The sequence below is a fragment of the Scatophagus argus genome, chromosome 5 (assembly GCF_020382885.2).
Source record: "Scatophagus argus isolate fScaArg1 chromosome 5, fScaArg1.pri, whole genome shotgun sequence".
NCBI lineage: Eukaryota > Metazoa > Chordata > Actinopteri > Scatophagidae > Scatophagus > Scatophagus argus.
This window is the reverse complement of record NC_058497.1, coordinates 15,910,192-15,930,396: the sequence shown is the minus strand read 5'-3', so window position 1 is coordinate 15,930,396 and position 20,205 is coordinate 15,910,192. Positions and strand designations below refer to the sequence as shown.

The 20,205-nt window shown below is 39.2% G+C and overlaps 1 protein-coding gene across 1 annotated transcript; it reads left to right on the top strand.

The window, feature by feature from the left end:
- Window positions 1–128: 128 nt before the first annotated feature.
- On the top strand, window positions 129–13,944 carry LOC124059862 (galaxin-like). The gene is made up of 11 exons (XM_046390242.1): window positions 129–304; window positions 992–1,174; window positions 2,081–2,094; window positions 3,039–3,061; window positions 4,937–5,055; window positions 6,613–6,704; window positions 7,419–7,498; window positions 9,505–9,673; window positions 10,522–10,684; window positions 11,781–11,834; window positions 11,936–13,944. The coding sequence occupies exons 2-11, from the start codon at window positions 1,045–1,047 to the stop codon at window positions 12,205–12,207; spliced, it is 1,116 nt and encodes a 371-aa protein (XP_046246198.1). The 5' UTR covers window positions 129–304; window positions 992–1,044; the 3' UTR covers window positions 12,208–13,944.
- Window positions 13,945–20,205: the final 6,261 nt, after the last annotated feature.

The following is a 20,205-nucleotide window of genomic DNA, read 5'->3' as shown; positions in this document are numbered from 1 at the left end:
TCAGTATTCCCAGAAAACTCAGCATAAAATACAAGCACAGCAACAAAAGCTTCCTGTCAGTTTTGTGATGTCTGAGGTAGAGGTGATACAGTTTAATGTGTCTTTGTGATCTTTTCCACAGCGGCTTATGATGAAGACAAGCAGCTGTGCTGTGGTCCTAACCGCACAATCCTGACGAGAACATCCAAAAGTCACGAGTGCTGTGGAGTTGACCAGTACGACACAAGGACTCAAAGCTGCTGTTTCATTAATAATTCTCTTGTGATACATCATAATAATTCCAGCTACTGCGTGAACAAGTCAGGTGCGTCTGAACGTCAGCTCGTAAGGCCCCTAAACACTGTGGTATAACAGTGAGCTTTCACAATCACAATTGTGTTAGATGTCCCACTGTGTGACCTGGAGCTAATAAATTTTGATTTGTGTCATACTGTATGATATTTCCAGTCATATTGAGAGATGAACACTCCCTGAAGCAAAGCTCTATGACGCAAATGTAAAACGAGGTGCAAGGAGAGACATGTCAGTAAACTTGCACCATTGTAACATTTAGAAAATTTGGCAGAAAATGTGCTGTGTGTTTTACTTCATGAAAACATGGCATCTACAGCCGATACAATACTGTGTCCATGTGCCAGTGTGGTATTTGTATGTATACTGACCATCAATTAATGCTGATAGCCTTGTCCAGTGTATTCTGTTGCATTTTATGCCATATTCTGATTGGTTGATTTGTAGATGGCAGATTATAAAAATTTCTTACTTTACATTTTCTACCGACAACCAAATATCTGACCACAGTTCTCTCATGATTATCAGTGTTCACTGCAGGCACAAAAATATGCTGCATATGGGGGCCTTCACACATCTCCCATTTTGACTGAAGTCTCAGCATAAAATGCAAGCACAGCAACAAAAGCCTCTTGTCAGTTTTGTGATGTCTGAGGTAGAGGTGATACAGTTTAAAGTGTCTTTGTCATCTTTTCCACAGTGGCGTATGATGAAGACAAGCATCTGTCCTGTGGTCCTAACCGAACAATCCTGATGAGAACATCCAAAAGTCACGAGTGCTGTGGAGTTGACCAGTACGACACAAAGACTCAATGCTGCTGTTTCATTAATAATGCTCTTGAGATCTGTTCCAATAATTCCAGCTGCTGCGTGAACAAGTCAGGTGCGTTTGCAGTTTCATGGATATCTGTTTAAGATAGGGGGCAGCCGTGGCCTAGAGGTTGGAGAAGCGGCTTGTGATCGGAAGGTCATTGGTTCGATTCCCCCACCGGGCAGATAGGAAAAAATTGAGTGTGGTGGAGTGATAACCCCTCATTAGCTGGCTGATGTGCCCTTGAACAAGGCACTTAACCCCCAATATATGCTCCCTGGGCACTTGATGCAGCCCACTGCTCCTGGGTTAAATGCAGAGAAGTAATTTCCCAGCTTGGGATTAATAAAGTAACTTAAAAAAAAAAAAATTATGCACTCAGGTTAGCATTTAATATTTTGAAGCTCATCAGCCCACTTCAATTCATCCTAATGAAATTAAAAATTACATGCTGGTGAATAGACAGTGCTTGAATATAAGGGCCTTTAGCTGTTTTTAAAAATACCAATTTTCTTTATTTAATAATCTAAAATGGGGCGGCACGGTGGTGCAGTGGTTAGCACTGTCGCCTCATAGCAAGAGGGTTCCAGGTTCGAATCCCGGTCTGGGCCCTTCTATGTGGAGTTTTTGTTCTCCCTGTGCCTGCGTGGGTTTTCTCCGGGTACTCCGGCTTCCTCCCACAATACCAAAAACATGCACATTAGGTTAATTGGCTACTCTACATTGCCCCTAGGTGTGAGAATGTGTGGTTGTTTGTCTTTGTCCCCCCGCGACCCTGACGGATAAGCAGTATAGAAAATGGATGGATGGATAATAATCTAAAATCAGTTTGTTCATATCTGTTACACATAGACAATGACACATAACACACACATAACACCCAGTGCTGACTATTTATTATTATATATTCTGTTCTAATAAAGCAATGTTATATGTCACCCACATGCACTCAAAATGCCTTATGCTTTGTTTCCACAGGTGTTCAACAACAGGTAAGAAAGTGAGAAACAATCCCCATTTCATGCAGTTTACCTCTGAGAGGAATAACAGGGAATGCTTGGGAATATAATGCAATCTTAGATTGTGTCATGCCTGGTTTTTTGGTTATGCTTTGTTTTTTGATAGTCCATGTGCCATGTTCCATGTTTGTCTCATGTGTTTTTCATGTTTTAAGTTCAGGTTTATGTCGCATTTTGGTTCTCTGTCTTTTGGTTTTTGTGTCCTTGTGTCATGTTCCATGTGTGTCTTGTTTCCATGTATTATGTTCAAGGTTTTTGTCATGTCCTGTTTTATTTTGAAAAGTGTCACTTCCCCTGTGTGCCCTGTTTCCATGTAACTTTGCTTTTGGTTTTCCTAATTGCTTTCTCCCTCCTAATGTGTGTCACCTGTGTCTCATTGTCTTGTCTATTTAGTCCTTGTCTTCCCAGCCACTGGTTGTCAGAGTGTTAACGTCTTTTCATGAATGTCTGCGTTTATTCCATGCCATGCCAGAAACTTGCCTTGCCATGCCTTGCCATGCCTTGCCATGCCATGCCATGCCATGCCATGCCTTGCCATGCCTTGCCATGCCATGCCATGCCTTGCCATGCCATGCCATGCCATGCCTTGCCTTGCTTCGTTTTTGCCAGGAGTTTTGCTACGATTTTGTCACTGTAAGTGAGAGCCCTTTTTGAGTTTGTTTTACAAAATAAAGACTATTGCTTGGACCTCTGCCTCGCCTGCCTGCCCTTTTTCACTCTGCATCGGGGCTCAGCTCTTTTCTGCGTCAGCGTCAGATTGTTGATTCAGCTGGATCATAATAATGTTGAAAGCCTTAATCATGTTATGTAGTAGGTTACCTTACAATGTGTAAGATCAGGGACCGAGCAGTAGTAGATTACTCCTTGAAATATTGACATTATTGTAATATTGTGTGTTTATGTGTGTTACTTTTAAGAAACCTGGACCTGAACTCACCGGGTAAGTCAAGTAAACATTCTAATCATAGCACTGACAACTGCCAACAAATCATCCTTAGTAATATTCAACTGATTAAATACTGAGCTTATTTTTTATAATGTTTGTACAATTTGTACAAAATGATGCCCATTTGATATTCAAAGCTGCAAAGGACACAAATATTATTGATGATCAAAAACAAATATTGACATGTAAGATTAAGAAGAGGCAGACTAGATCACAACAGCTCAATAACATTAAATAACACAGCGCTATAACAAATAATACTGTGTCAAAACAACACATTGTCTTGATTGGTTTTCTACCCATGGATACTGGTTAAAATACGAATTTGCCTTTGTTGTGTTTACATTGAGTCTTACTCCTCAAAATGCATTTTGTGTATAATTGATGTTATAGATGTTGCGATATTCAGAGCCTATCAAAAGTATTCACCCCTTTGGATGTTGTCCCCTTTTATTGCTTTTATAAATGGAATCATGGTCAATATAATTTGGCTGTTTTGACAAAAAAATTACAAAATATTTAATTTAAATTTAATGTCAAAGTGAAAACAGATTTCTTCAAATGTCATGTATAAATATTCACCCCCTTCAAGTCAGCCTTTAGCACATGTGGCTTCAGTCAAAGTGTTGGGTCTGTGTGGATAGGTCTCAATCAGGCTTGCACATGTGGAGACTGCAATTTTACTCAATTTTTATTTGCAAAACGACTCAACCCCTGCCAGGTTGCATAGGAATCAGGCGTGAACAGCCCTTTTCAAGTCTAGCTATAAATTCTCTTTTGGATCGAGGTCTGGGTCTGGAAAATAAATCCTCTCCCAAGTGGTTGGTCTCTGCAAACTGAATCAGATTGTTTTTCCAGGATTTCCCAATATTTTGCCACATTCATTTTACCCTCTACCTTTATAAGCCTTCCAGGTCTTGTTGTTGAGAAGCATCCCCACAGCATGATGCTGCCACCGCCATTCTTCACAGTAAGGATGGTGTTGATGTGCAGTGTTTGGTGTCCACCAAACATAGCTTCTAGTTTGATGGCCAAAAAGCTCAGTTTTGGTCTCATCAGATCAAAGCACCGTCTCTCAGTTGTGCAGTTCTCTTCCAGTGGCTTTCTCCCATAAAGCATTTTTGTTGTTACTTACAGAGCCTCTCCCATCTCCCAGCTGCTGAAGCTTTGAACTCCTTCAGAGTGTAGTCATAGGTGTCTTATTTGCCTCCATCACCGGTCTCCTTGCACGGTCACTCAGTTTGTGAGAATGCCATGGTCAAGGCAGATTTACAATACACATGTGCCATATTCCTTCCATGTCTTCACTGTGTAGTTGTAGTCAGCAATACTGATTAACCAGTGATTGGACCTTCCAGACACAAGCATTTTTATTTTACTTTTATATTATTTTTATGTTAAAGGGTAATACTTTTTATAGGCTCTGTATCAGTATTTGACAATAATCGTGTCAATAATCCAGCACAGAAGTTAGGCCTTGTTCATCTTTTGTTTATTAATTCATCTGTCTGCCTTCTTGATATTTATTGAATGCAATTCATTTGTGGAAAAAAAGAGATAAAAACACACAATTAAAGAAAATTCAAAATGAATTTTACTGATAGCAATTGTTTTCAAATTTTTTTTATAGATATCTTGATAATATCGTTATTGTGAATTTGACTGGACATGATAATCCTGTATTGAATGTCTGATATTGTGACAACTCAACCTGACAAAAGTGTTCCTCATAAAACATTTTTTTTTGTAGTATTGTGCACACTGTTGACAGTTTTTCTATATGAAAAGCTGTGTTTCCATTCTTTGTGTTAATGTTCATGTGATGTGGCTGCTTTGTTGCTTACTTTGCTTATCTTTGCACATCCACAGTACTGAATACCAGACAAGTACCTGTGAGTCATCATATTGCAATCGAACTGAAAATTCGAGTGAATTTTGCTCTTGTGAGAAAACCCATATCCCAGTGTCTCAATGGAGCTGCCCCAAAGGTATGACAAGTAGTATAACAGAGAGTGTTTGTTTTAGAGTGTTGAGACATCAGGTCATTATGATGATGTCTGTCATCTAGCCTATACGGTCCAAGTAACAGATAACCGGTCCTTCAACAGGCGGTTGAGGGTGAGGGCGTGTGTGTATTTTGACACTTATTAACTGCTTTATGTGCAAACTGCTTTCAACCCGAATTCTCTACTTAAGGGCAACTGATCTTTTCAAAATTTTTAGTGCTTCGTCGCAGTGGCATACAGGAACACCTTTAGGAGCTAAAAATTAGTGAAAGCAAATACCTGCTGTGCAAAGAATGCCTTTAGTCCCAAATCTTTATTATTTAAGATTATTTAAGATTTATAACCAATAATCTCTTGTCAAAGAATCTAGATCACCAGATAGGTCGTTCATCCACAGATTTAATTTATGGGCAGTTAGTAACAATTTGTAATACAGCCAGCAATGTGCTGCGTAAGTCTTCTAAATTACAGTATTTCCCAATAGAGACATGGGCACAAGCTCAAACCAACATCAATAAGCTACTGGGAATAAAAGCCGAACTCATCGCTGTTACTCATCATAATATTGATTAATATTCATGCCCTGTACTGAAGCATCTGCATTTATTATGTTTCTCCACTCATTTATTAAGTTTATTTCTTTGATTTATTGCCTGTCTACGTGTGTCAATGGATTTATCTGCATATATGGTAGTTACAGTTCCATATTCTCCCTGCTTCTTATTTTAAACATGACAGATTCAAAGACTGATCTCTATGACTGCTTACTTGCCACAGCTATAAGTAAAATTTAGTTAGGTTTACCACTCAGCGTTAGAGAAAGATCATGGTCACAGGTAAAAATAGTTGCACACAAAAGGGCTAGCTGAAACATCTTACTGAAAATAGAAATGAAGCCGAGCAAAGACAACATTCTTCTCTTGGGTGTGTGATCTTTTCACACTGGGTGGATGGAAATTTCTCTCACGTTACAGTGGCTGATGCCTTTCCTGTTTTAAAGTGGGGGAAAAGAGGGTGGAATTACTCAGGGAAAAAGTTAGATTCTGTACAGCTGATGATACAGTTTCTCATTTTTTATTTTTAATGTTTGTATACTGGACAAAAGTGAAACATTAACTGTAAGGAGTCTCTACCTTCCCGTGCAGTTATGATCCCACCAGACAAGTTCATTTCTTGTCTGAGTGTCTGTACATCAGTTCCTGTCTTCCAGTCCTGAGCTGGGAGAGTTCTTCCACTGGACGAGAGAGTGACGACAAAACAGCTGGAAACTAGCGTGAGAATAGATAAGATGGGGGAAAGCCAGGGTATGGTCTGAAAGACAGGGAATTTACTCATTGTCCTGTCTATCAGCTCTCTGCTGCATCAGAAAACACACACTTTCCCTCCCTTTGTGGAGATAAGCCAATGATCTCTCTTCATCAAAGGGGTCTCTCAAGACATAAGATTGCAGATGTGCTAATTTCTTTTTTATAAAACTATGTCTCAGATTTTGTGCTCTTTTCTTATGATGTCATCTTTCTCCCTCTTCCCTCTGTTCAGGTCAAAGTGATGGTGCTGCTGCTGTGTATGACCTACGTACACGTGCCACCTGTTACTGTCGTGAACCTGGCAAGAAGCCTTGCACAGATCAAGTAATGTACTAATGGTGTTCTCTGGTATACACAGCTGGGTGGAGGCCAACAGAAATATTTGGGGTTTCTCTGGGGTTTCACTTTCCAGTGACGTTTGTTCACGTCAATATTTTTCTGATCATATATATATCTATATATATATATATATAAAAATCTTTTCTTTAATATAATCATCCCACAGAATTATTTATAAATTTCAGAACCTATGACTGGTGTTGTGACTCATTTACTCTGGTGCATCTCATGAAGGTTTGAGGCTCCACCCAGCTCATTTTTTTTCAGCAAGTGAGGGTATTGGCTGCCCAAAGGATAAAAATCCTTACTATCAATGGTGTTGTTAATGCTAGCCGCAAATGCAAAAGGATGGAATAGCAAGCCCTGGTAAAATTAACCAACTTGAGCACCTTTTATATGTAGAGATTAATATTTGTATTTTGTTTGTTTATTTTCCCTCATGTTTACGTCGGAATTCATGTATGTTCCCATTTGTGTGTGTGTGTGTGTGTGTACGGCTGTGCCTGCTTTTCTCTGTATTGCTGCACTGTTTACTGAATTTCCTCTGAGTCTTCAGTCTGCAGAGATATGGCGTACAGCTTGTCACAGTAGCTTCTCTGTTGTAATAATAATTTGTATGAGGACAGAAAGGATGAAGAAGAATGTTTGGACATGAGTGTTCCTTACAACCCAACTGAAAAGGCAACATTTTGTTTTCAGTTTCATGGCTCCAAAGAACACCACTGCTGTGGGCCGAACGTCTATCAGCTTCAGACTGAGATCTGCTGCGATGGACACAGGTGGTTATGTCTGCATGCTCTTTTGCACGTATTAATGAAATTCAGTGAAATAGGCAGGGCTTTTTTTCCTGCTTGCCATGTCGCAGTGTCTGGTATGTATTTTGTTCCACTTTCATGGCCAAGAAATAAGGCTGTGTGGTTAACAGTTAAATGTCAGGAAGACAGGGAGAGCATATAGGTAAACACAGACGAGAGTGCCAAGGAAAAATTCTCTGTAGTTGATGTCATCCAGTTACTCAGGACAGGGCAACCCTGCCCTGAATGTGCACTTCCTCTGTGTTTTTCCCCTTGCTGAAAACGCACCCACATACTGAGCCAAGGAATGTCTGATGTTTGTGCTTCTTCAAATCCGTCTGTGTCACATGCTTCAGCAGGTGTGTGTGGAATGGCCCATGATCCATTTTCCTTTGGTTTAGAATATTTTAAAAGAGTTGATATGTTGATGTTTGATAAGACTTCATAAGACAAAGAAGTCGTGGTTTTGATTTTATGGTTTTTCTTGTTTTGGCTCAATTAAAAGACACTCAAAGTTGAAGAAAGCTAAACATCTGGCAAGCTAAAGATTTCGGTGCTAAAAAGAGATTGGATACTGGATTCACATTCATCAGGAGGCACATGCAGACCTTTGCTCTGTCTGCTAGATATGTTTGGTAATGTGTTAGCCAGTCTAATAACCTGATAATACATTAAATGAACAAAAGTATTGGGACACTTGATCATTACACCAACAGGGACTTTAATGAATTTATATTATTACATTCTAAATACACAGCTTTGAAGGGATTTTCACAAGATTGTTTCTATGGGAATTTTTGCCAGTTCACGCAGTAGAGCATTTGTGAGGTCAGGCACTGATGTTGGATGAAAAGGCCTGACTCTCTGCTCCAGTTCATCCCGTAGGTGTTCAAAGGGGTTGAGGTCAGGGCTCTGTCAAACTGATCCAATCATGTCTTTATGGACTTTGCTTTGTGCACTGGGGCACAGTCGTGCTGGAACAGAAAAGGGCCTTCCCCAAACTGTTGTCACAAAGTTGGAAGCACAGCATTGTCCAAAATGTCTTGGTATGCTGAGGCATTAAGATTTCGCTTTACTGGAAGTGAGGGGCTGAGATCAACCCCTGAAAAACAGCCCCATCCCAATACCTTTATCTATAACGTGTATGTCGGCTGGTGTATTAGAGTTATGTCTAACAAAGCACACAAGGATTCTTTTCAGTTGAACTTTTCAGGTGGAACAGTTTAGCTGGATTCTCTTCTATTTTAAGCAATGCAGTAGTTTACACTAGTCAAGTAATGGTTTACATTTTTCTTAGGTTTTACACATGCAGCTGTTTATTCAAACTACTTTACACTTGACACTGACTGCATAACTAACTAACTTTGCTAACTGCAAAATGTCAACTCAATTAGCTGGTGGCCCATTCTAAACAGACAAGAAATACACAACCAGCATTTATAGTATTTGTGGACTTAATTAAATTTGACAACATTTATAAAGTACTATACACTATATGCTATATTACTATAGCACCTCAACCCTTGTTTCTCTCCATCCAGGCTGTGATTGTTCTCATCATGGAAAGTTGAAACATTGCTGGGTGCATCAACTTTATGAAAAGTTGAACATGATGCAATAAAGGGCACCCAGTATAGCTGAACAGCCAGCCAGCCAATCCCAAACCTTGCTTTTCTTATCAGCTGTCAGGGGCTTTAGGCTCACTATGCTCAGATGACTGACTGGTATCACCAAATAATTTATTTTATACCTGTTGGCTGCATCAGCCTCAAGGGACTTCAGTCTATTATCATTCAGCATCACCTTTATGTTTTTTTCTGGTTTTGTTTGTCCTTCTTACCATCAAACAATCCTCTCGATGCACCAGTCCAATGTCCTGTTTGACTATACTTAACATCCATAATAACAACAACAATAATAATAATCGTAATGGCTTCTTTATCTCACACACCTGATTTGCTGTTAACTATGAGCTTTGTTTCTCCTCCCAGACATCCAAGAGTTGAAAAAGATGAAAACATGTTCTGCTGTGAGGTTCGAGCCTACAATATTGAAAACCAACAGATGAAGTGCTGTGCAGGAACACTGTACAACATGACACTGTTCAGCACGCTTGGATATGAGGCACGATGCTGTGGATCCATTTTGCAAAAACCAGAAGTAGGTTTTATTTATTTATTAGTCTGTTTATATACACTGATCAGCCACAACATTAAAACCACTGACAGATGAAGTAAATACCATTAATCATGTGTTTACAATGCAATGTTCTGAGGGGAAACCTTTGCTTCTGGCAATCGGGTGGATGTCCTTTGACACGCACCACCCTCCTAAACATTGCATGCCAAATACACCCACTTCAGTGGCGACGCCTCTTCTTGTTAGCGGCAGCCTCCCACGAGCCGGACACTATACCCCATCACATTTTGAAAAATAGCTCAGGAATGTCTTAAGTACCACGACAACAACTTGCAGACTCCCCAGATCCCAACCTGATTGAGAAATTGTGGGATACACTGGAATAAGCAGAATTCACCCTCCCGTCCTCAATGCACAAGACCCAAAGTGCCAATGACCACAAAATATCTTGTCCCTTCCGCTGACAGGTCAGAGCTGTTTTGGCAGCTCAAAGGGGACCTACAAAATATCAAGCAGGTGGTTTTAATGTTGAGGCTGAACGATGTATACTTACACTTAGGCTAAACTAATGCTATGTGAAAGCTTACACCCTCTTGAAACTGATTATATTTAAGCAATATTTTTCTGCATGTTGCTGTGTCACAGTAACGTTAGTCAGGCTTCAATCCACAGCGCGCTTTTTATCAGTCTTTTATGAAAATAAGGGCAGAGACATAGGACGCCCTGTGCAGATAGACCAATAGACCAAACAGAATAAAACATCTCTCATCTGAATGTAAATGCAGCATTTTTTTTCTTTACTTTGCATATTTTAAAACATTGCTCTTAATATTGACACTGAAAATACTTTATATTGACCTTATAACTAGGAGATCTGCTGCATGGGTGAGGACAAGGAGGTGCTCTATTCGGCCAAGACAGGATTCAGATGCTGTGGTCACCTCTACTACAACACCTCTCTGTGGTCATGCTGTACAGGGAATCTGAGTCCATTAGATCAACCAGGATATCATCACAACAAGACGATTAATGGTCAGTTGTGTGTGGAGACCCTCTGGAGTCAGCTGAGGACACTGCTGACTATGTGGCTATAAAGTACTATTTAGTAATACAATGACCTAACTTTGTCCATAATAGTCCATACTGTGCTCACGTTTACATCTAGGATGGATTCAAGGTAAAACTATTGTACAAATATTATCATTAAAATCATTAAAATCACACAGTACTGAAACAATTGTTGACAACAGTCGATTGTCTACATGGCATTAGAATTATTAAATCAAACACAGATATCTTCCAGTAAATTGCTGCTTAATCATAGAAGAAACACATCACCTAGACAGATATTGCAACATGTCTTGTTCAGGGCTTGCCATTAAGCTTATTCTAGTGAGAACATGCAAGTGAAGACAGATTGAGTATAATGTTTGGCTTTCAGCCAGACAAATCTTGTGTTGTTTCCAGGTTGTCATAGTCAATTTTACGGTGTCAGTAAATTTTTATGCTTATTCAACACTAGGAGTTGGCCTCCTTACCACGGCATTAATAGCAGATTTGTAGTTGCTGTTAACATACTTACAACTTCATTTTTAGCCTCAGGGCGTCTTTGTGTCTGTCTTTATTGCAGTGTTTTCCCCTCTTGCGATCTAGAAATAAACAAGGTCTGTAGTGTTGTTCTTTTTTTCTGACCAAACAACTGTTGCGCTGGAGCCATGAAGTCATGCTGGTGTCATTAACTCGCTGTCAGTTTGGGACAGCATCAGTTGGGATTCTGGGAATGTGGGAATCTGTACATGTCCATCAATCAATCAATAACAAGGATGCACTGTTCTTTTTTTTAGTTTTACAGACTGACAAGACACACAATTGGGGGAATTAATCTTCAAACCTTTTTTCATTAACAAAATTAATACTGCCGTGGGCACAGATTTCTGAACCATGGATCGAGTTCACAATCCATGAGAATTAACTTGCAAAAGCATTTTCCAGATTTACATGATTATTTATGCTTCTCTCAGTATTGTGCGAGTCTCACACTTGATATTTGACATTTTAACTTAATTTATATTGTAGTTCCTGCAACTTTGCAACAATGTGCATATAATGTTTGTTTTGTTTTTTTCAGAATCCAGACTGGAGTCCATAAACAACCTGAATGAAACAGATCTTTGTAAAGAAAGTAAGATATCAGTTTGATTTTTTATTTTGTGAACTTTGGAACTACTAATACTGTTCGTGAATGATGATTTGTAAATCGAATGTTTTTATGTCTCTGTGTAGTGCTAATCGGGATTGTGGAGAGTGTGTGTCAGTACAGCATTGTGTTCAGCAGTGTGCTGAAAATCCATGAAAAAGAATCGATTGTGAAACCTCTGGAGTCACCTTACATCCTGCAAACACCCAATTTGTGCAGCCTCCCTAAACTGATTCCTGGGAAGACCTACTTCTTTGATGGAGTTAATTTCTTCATTGATTCAAACCATGATTCCATTCTCAAGTCACTGCATTTTATTATTTTCAAGTGTTCCCAATATCAGATCGCAGCTAGATAATCTGTTGGTCTGTGCTGGGTAGTTTTCCTTGAAAAGCGTTGTCAGTCACTCATTATTAATCACTGAAACAGTAATAACCCATCAACAATAGTTATTAGTCACATTACTTGTTACAGTTCTCTCTGTCACTTGCTCATTTCTCTCAAAGGTGCCTTTTGAAACCTCCAAAGCCTGCACACCCTGTGGTTTAACATGCAGCTAGTTTGCAGTTATTCGCTGATTAACTGCAAACTGGGACTGGCACTGGGGCAAAAATGAGTTAAGGTCTTGCATTTACTGTATAATTTGAAGTTGTAGCAGCATGTTATCTCATTGTGAAGAACAACAGCACAATTTGGGATGTGTTGACACGACTGACCGTGGTTTAGCCGATTAAACCTGATTATTCCTGTAGATGAGGGTGGCAGACTCAGGACAAGCCATACATATGATGAAATCACCAGCAATGGTGTCCTGTTGAAGTACACCTGAATAGTTGAATTCAGATTGAAAGGCAAGATGTGAGATATAACATTAACATTATTAAATTAAAACATTCCATCATGATCATTTATCCCCATATCAAACTTTATATTTTTTTTATTTAAAGTGTAATATAAATAAGAATACCAAATGCAAGAAAAAATATGGGTACCCCTTGATAGTCTGACATGGCATGCAGCATTCATATCATAGTGAAGCTGCTGGGTTCACAGTCCCTCCAGCTCTTGACAAATTAAATAAACTGTTAGCAGAGGCTTGCCAGCTAGCTAAGAAGACTTTGAACTTATCAGAAGACATATTGATGGAGGTTAGCTGCCATTTTCAACTTCTAGCTTCTACACTAACTTAAAGGGAAAGTGAGCAACTCAGGGGAAACATGGCAACATGCTGAGTCTCATTCCCAGCTAATCAAATACCTACAAAAAGCAGTAATAAGCTCATACAGCACTGAAAGAAGCCAACTCCTTTGCTGCCATGGCAGTTGGTAGAATGCAAGACTGTAATACATAGTTTGATTTCCACATAAGCTAAACTAAGCTATCAGATAATTTGTATTTTTTTTATTTTTGCATTAAATTTCATAGTAAATTGAAATTGTTTGCACACATCCTCTCACGTACTTGTATGTGTAAATAACAAGATTTATCATCTCGTGATTGATAAAGCCAGCAGTTGAGCTAGTAATCTGTTCAAAAATATTTTGGACACAAATATGCTCAGAAAAAGGACTCAATACTCCAGTTAACATAATTCTAATTTCTGTTTGCATTATTTGCAGTCAGTTTGCAGTGCACATTTTCCATGTGAGTGTGATTTCTGCACTGTAATACACAATAGAAAAAATTTAAGCTGTTTTGCAATTCCTGTGCTATACATTCTGATGTTAACTTTGTTTATGGTGTATGTGAATGAAAGGAATGTAAGCTAGGAAAAGCTCCATTCATCATGAGACCACATGCTGATGTCCAATTTTATATTTCATATTTAATATATGACATGATGACATATATTTTGAATAAAGTTAAAATAAATAAAACATTTATAATGAAACCTGTTCTTATTTTACTTGGTTTTTTTGGTTTGGGTGTGGTCTAAACATTGTGGGCTGTTGTCACTGGGGGGACATTCAAGCTAAAGTTAGCCAGGCTTCAATCCACATGTACCGGTACTGCAAATTATAACAGAATTTACAGAAAATCTGAAAAAATAAGTGCATGCAACAAACTTTTTAAACAAACAAATTAAGTCAGGCTACATACACACACACAGCATACCATAGACTGGCACAAAGTGCACTTTATTTACCTTACTTGTATTTTACATTTTTATATCTTTCTTAAGTGTGCATTTTTTATATTTCTGTTGCTATTTATAAGTGTGCTTTTAAGCCAAGAATCTGCACAAAATTTGGTTATGCTTGCATAATGACAATAAAGACTCTTGATTCTCACTTGCTGTCCTTGCCTGCTTTTGACCCTCCAGTGATGATGGTGGATCATATGATGTGATCATAGTGAGCTGGGCCTATAAGCTAAAGCTACAGTAACATGGTGTAAGCAGTTTACTACAAAGAAACTATTTGTTTAAATATAATGAGCCAACTACATTGCGAGTGAATGTGTGTGTGTGCATGTGTGTGTGTGTGTGTGTGTGGAGGCCCCGCATGGTGGGAGAGTGGATCTGGTCAGGCTGGGATCTGGGGAGTATTCAGGCTGTTGTTGTGGTCTTTGAAATGTGAACGGATGCACTGTTCAGCTGAGGGGAGTAAATATTGCTCCAAATCTGAATTGCCTTTACAGCAAGATCCACAACAACACAGTGTAAAAGGATCAGTTGAAATAACTTTTAGAAGCCACGTCAGGAGCTCGGCTTCTCTCATGTCCTTGGTAACTGAGGAGGAGTTTTCCTCTTTTGATTTTTGAACACGATTTTTCTCACGGGATAAAGACATGACTCAGTTGTTCCAGCATTAGCTGCATCCAAGGTTGAATTAAAATGTGTAACAGCTGAACATTTGCACATGCCCATGTCTCACAGCTCTGACCAAGCTCAAGAGACTTGTCTCTCACTGTGTCCTGGCAGCAAGCCTCCACATTCTGATAGACTGAGCATATCTTCAAATGGCTCCAATCTGAAATTGCAACTTATTTGGCCCACACAGTAAGCGCCATATATATTTGGACAGTTATTCTGTTACTACACAATAGATTTGAAACAAAACAAGTGCTTTAGTTTCAGGCTTTCACCTTTAATTTGAAGGTATTAATGGTACTATTAGGTGAAGCACGCAGGAATTACAACCATTTGAAACATACACCCCAAATGTCAGGGTTCCAAAAGTAATTGGAGACATGAACATAATAATAATATTAATGATAATAAATGAAGCCACCAAATGAATGTTAAGAATGCTAATGTTTAGTCATAAATCCTTTGCAGTTAATGACTGGCTGAAGTGTCTTCTCTGGTGGTGGTGTTAGCATAGACTACTGCCCTATGACTTACTTTCCAATCTAAGCACAGGAAAACATCTACATTTGTAGACTGTTCAGTTACTGTTAGTCTGCAACATAACAATGAGTCTAGCCAGTCATTGTGGTTTTATCAAGTGGTATAACAATCATCAGTTCAAGAGTATCTTGGAACAGTCACATAATGTCTGTCTCGTCAGTGTTTGCCGCCTCGTATGCACTCAATAAAAGATTTAATTATTTATTTCCTTTCCTACTTTTTGGACATGAACAGATGATATGCATTACTTGTGTGGGAGTGAAAGATTACTTACAGTAAGTCTGAATGATCAAAAGGCAGGAAGGAGAGGATTATCAAAACATCACGTGGTATGTCTCGATGACCTTATCTTTTTTGTTCGGTTGTTTATTTTTTCCTGGCACTTCATGTCACATTTTCTTCCATTCCTGTGAGCCAGACATTCCTCATGGAGCACATTTTTATGTTGTAGACTGGGATGTGTGCAATGAAAAGGGTGTGTTTCAAAAAGACAAAATTCCAGACATTCTTAGAAACATATTAGCAGTCATTAGGGATGGGTGCAAATACTTTACATGCCATTATGGACTACGTGAAAAAAAAAGTACCGTAGTCAAAATAAAATAAAGTTGATGGCCCACACAACTTGTGTTTATTGCTTACCCTTATCTATTCATGAAGCGATGAATGAAAGTGGAACATTAAGTTCTACTAGACAAGACTTGCCTTGAACATGATGAAATACTGCTTCACTGGCTGGTGTTTCGGCATGAATGCATGTTTTTCTGACCATGTTTGAAAGTCACATTTCCAAATACAGAAAAAAGGCCAATTAACTGTAAACTTGGATAATTTTCACCCATTTTAAACATATTATGAAATTTTCTTTTCAGAATAGAGCTAACAGGAATGTCACTCCCCACAGTTCAATGATAACTTGTGGGAACTGCAGTTTCCAAAACTGGTGAGTCAAGGGGCGACCTGGGATTACTGCTAGGAACCGCTACATGATCGATGAAAACAAAAACAGCGATCATAAAAGAGAATAGACTTTCATTTTGTGATTAGTACCGTTTTCCTGGCTTAGAGAGAATACTGAAGAAACATATGAGTAGTAGACAGGACATATGAAGAAATATTACTGGACAGTGGCCCACAAAGGGAGAGATGTTTGAAACTCGAGTACAATCCATCCAAATCAATATGACGCCAGACCCTATAGAGGACAAACATGTCTCCAAGATAAAAACAAAACCAGCCTCATCTCTGAGAATCAGTTTATGGCCTTCCAGTTATATCCGCTATCTTTACGCACAGTGTCACTGTGGAAACTGAGGAAACACTGAATCCAGACCAATTTCCTTTTTACAACAACTTCCGTATGTGCTAACTAATAGTGTGAAGGGATTTATGACATTGAAATAGATTTCCTGATGACCTTTTTCGTTTCCTAAGGTTGAACATACAACAATAAATACAATAAATCTTTTTATATCCCATGCATGTATTCCCTCATTGTCCTTCTTTTTCTCTGCATGTTCTTGTTTCAGTCGTGGGATATGCTTGAACTCAATATAATATAGCAAGAGTCATCTTAGCATGCAGGAAATAATCTACCACTTTAAATGTAACTGAGTATGACTTATTATCACAAGTGACCTAAAATTGTATTTATTTAATTAGTTACTTGCTACTGTAGCACTTGTATAAAACTCTGTGTACATATGTAAGATATTCATCACACTTTTGTTTTGTTGGACTTACACGACAACAAAGCACTGAATGGTAAAGTCTGTGGAAATTAAGACAAGTCTAAAGCAAGCTGTATTTAAGCACACTTGTTTGCGTTTTAAGCAAAATGCTTATGTCAGCATCACACCATGACATTTAACGTGTAATGCAAAGTGTAGCTGAGGCTGATGGAAGTTTAGGCACTATTTGGTGATAAACCAAATAATAGGATCAATCAAAATTTTGACCCAGTGGTGGTTCTACATTATGGGTTAGTTATGGGTTCACCAGTGACGCTACTGTTAATTTTGAAATTTAATGGTAAATCGTTTAATTCATTAAATATTTGCTGAGATATGTCAGCCTGGACAAAAGTGACCCACCAATCAGCCATAGTATGACATCTATAGTACTATGGTGCTAGGCTAAACACCTGATGGATTTCTAACATTTACTGCTGACTTATTGAGGGCATACAGTACATACATCACAGTGTGTAAATGCATCCAGGCCCTGGTCACAGACGATACAGATCACTGCTAACACATACTGTGACACCAAACTGACCTCATGAACATCTTGAAAAATAAAGTCTTTTCTCTTGGGGGTGCTATATTTTAAACTATTCCCCTCTTAAATTAGAAAGAGGAGAGAGCATGGGAAATGACAGGAAGATTAGAGAGGATGTGCGGCATGTAATGCCCAGACAGGAAAGGAAATGACACATTAGTAAGTATAACATTGTTCTATTCTATTTTCAATTTTGAAGAGGAAGCAGGAGTAAATTATTGGATGTGTGAAAGCTAAGTAACTCTAACGCTTTGTAACAAGAATGCCGTCCTCACAAAATGAAACAAAAACAAAACAACGTGTAAATTACTTTAACAGCCCAGATTTTTTTTGTCATATGTGGACAACAGGTAAAGGTCACTAACATCAATAGATTTCCATCTCCTGGGTCAGTTCTTACTAAACTGAACCCAATCCGGTCATTAATTTATCAAACCAAAACAAGGGAAGGACGTAAACCACAACCTCCGGTACTTCACAAGGGGAACTATGTCATTCTGTGTCACAATGCAAGCAATTTATTATTGCCTGCTTGCCATTTGACATTAAATTGTTCATAACTTTTACTGAATTGTGCTGGACTCTGAGTTGTGCTCCTCGATTCAAGCCTGATCCTTTGACCAATGGCCAAATAGTAGTTCTCAGAAGCCACGCCAACAAAATCATACATTATGGTCCAGAAAATAGAGAAATAAATCTGTTGAGAAGAAAGCAAAAAACAAGTCCAAGTCCACAGTGCTCAAGTCTGAGTCAAATCACAAGTCCTTAGAATTAGAGCTCAAGTCAGACTCGAGTCCTGATGTTATCTCTACTAGATGATCTCCAACTTCAAGTGTTTCTCATATGGGATGGACTTACTTACTTTTACTTTCTACTTTTGCTTTGCATAGACTGCAGACACAAGGTGTTGGCAGCTGTGGTCACAGCATCGCGTGGCATTTCTTTGTTCCCAGTGCTATCGGCAAATGCCTTTGTGAAGAAGCTCATGTGAAAACACTCTGCAATGGAAACATTGACGAAGAAGAACTAGATAAGGGGGGGGGGGGTTGTATGGGGTAGCAGCAGGGGCTAAAGGGGTCCTCCACAGTTCAGCATTCTCACAGCTTATGGGAAGAGGCTGTTCCTCAGTCTGGTAGGCCTGCACTTAATGCTCCGCAGCCTGGTACCTGAGGGGAGAGGGGCAAACAGTTGGTGTAAGGCGTGGCTGAGCTCCTTCATGATGCAGGAGGCCCTTTTCCTGCGTCTGGAGGTGTAAATGTCTGTGGTGATGGAGAGGCTTCTGTGCAGCTTTCACCACCCTCTGTGGAGCCTTCTTCACTGCCGCAGAGCAGCTGCTGTGCCACGCGGTGATGCTCTCCACCACACATCTGTAGAATGATATCAGGATTGAGCTCCCCACTCCGGCATGCCTCAGGCTCCTGAGAAATTAGAGGCGCTGGTTTGCCTTCCTGATCAGGCAGGAAGTGTTGCTGCTTCAGGTGAGGTCATCCGTTATGTGGACGCCCAGGTAGCTGAAGCTGGAGACCACTTCCACCGCTGTCCCTCCGATGCGCAAGGAAGGAAGGAGGAGTTTTCTGCCCCAGATGAACTGATACTCTGCAAGTACATCTGCTTCAACCTCATGGGTATGTAGACTTAGTTTCCGCTCAACCCAGCCAAACACGTTGTCAAGAAGCTGTTGGCACATGATGCGACGTACGCCATGTAAATGTTCAGGTGCCCCTGACTTTGATACGAATCCCTGTCAGTTAAATATTTGAAGTCTGTCCCAGGAGTGTGTTATGTTTATTTTCTACAAACACCCCGCATCAAGAGCTATAAGTTTCATTCAATCAAGCAGCTCTTGTGAGATAAGCAGACTAAATTTAAAACTGCATCAGGCTCATGGTGACTTCATCCATCAGATATTTTAAGGAAAACAAACATCTTAAACTGATGATTGCTGTGAAACCCACATGAGATTCTCATTATGATATTCCTTCATGGGATGGGTGGGATGACCACCATCAGTATGCACCTTTCTAAAACAACACTATGCCATTAAAATGACCTTGGAATTTCCATTCAAACATTTGTTTATCCTTAGTGCTCACTGATGTGATCACTTCCTTTGATATCCATTTTATCTGCAGTTTGCACTAAGACTGGAAATAAACAAAATGCTGAATATTACTTGTGGTCTATCATAAGTGGGCATAAATGAGTCTAGTTATCTGTGTTTATTATAGGCCACAAATTACTGAATATTTTCTCGTACTGTCTCATATCCGATGCAAAACTTGTGCCACTGTAGGAAGGGAATACTAGAGCAATGTCTCCCTCTGTTGGAGTGCGTTATTGCTCACATAAGGAAGCAAATCACTGCAGTACAGTATGAAAAAATGTAACACTGTACAAAGCAATAAAATCAAACCTACAATCAAGCCTTCTTGCCTCCCATACATATATGCCTTTGTTCATCATCCATTTGTTATGAAGGCAATGTTTGTGTGGTGTATAGAAAACTGCTGCTGGTCCAGTAATAATATATTACTAACACAAGTACTACCTCTACTACCACTGCTGCTACTAATAATTTTAATAATAATCATAGTAATCCAATATTGTTATTTTTTTTGTTATTTTTTTTTTCAACAAAGCAACAGAGTTTGAATGTAGCACCTGTAAAAAATATCTGTTCCGAAACAACCAGTCGTGACTTCATCATTTAAAAATGCATATGAC

What these genes read in the sequence shown, in the direction of transcription:
- LOC124059862 (XM_046390242.1), top strand. Translation starts at nt 1,045, where the DNA reads ATGAGAACATCCAAAAGTCACGAGTGCTGTGGAGTTGACCAGTACGAC. An exon ending in AGAAGCCTTGCACAGATCAA is followed by an intron (nt 6,705 to 7,418) that starts GTAATGTACTAA and finishes TTTTGTTTTCAG; the next exon opens with TTTCATGGCTCCAAAGAACA. An exon ending in ATCTGCTGCGATGGACACAG is followed by an intron (nt 7,499 to 9,504) that starts GTGGTTATGTCT and finishes TTCTCCTCCCAG; the next exon opens with ACATCCAAGAGTTGAAAAAG.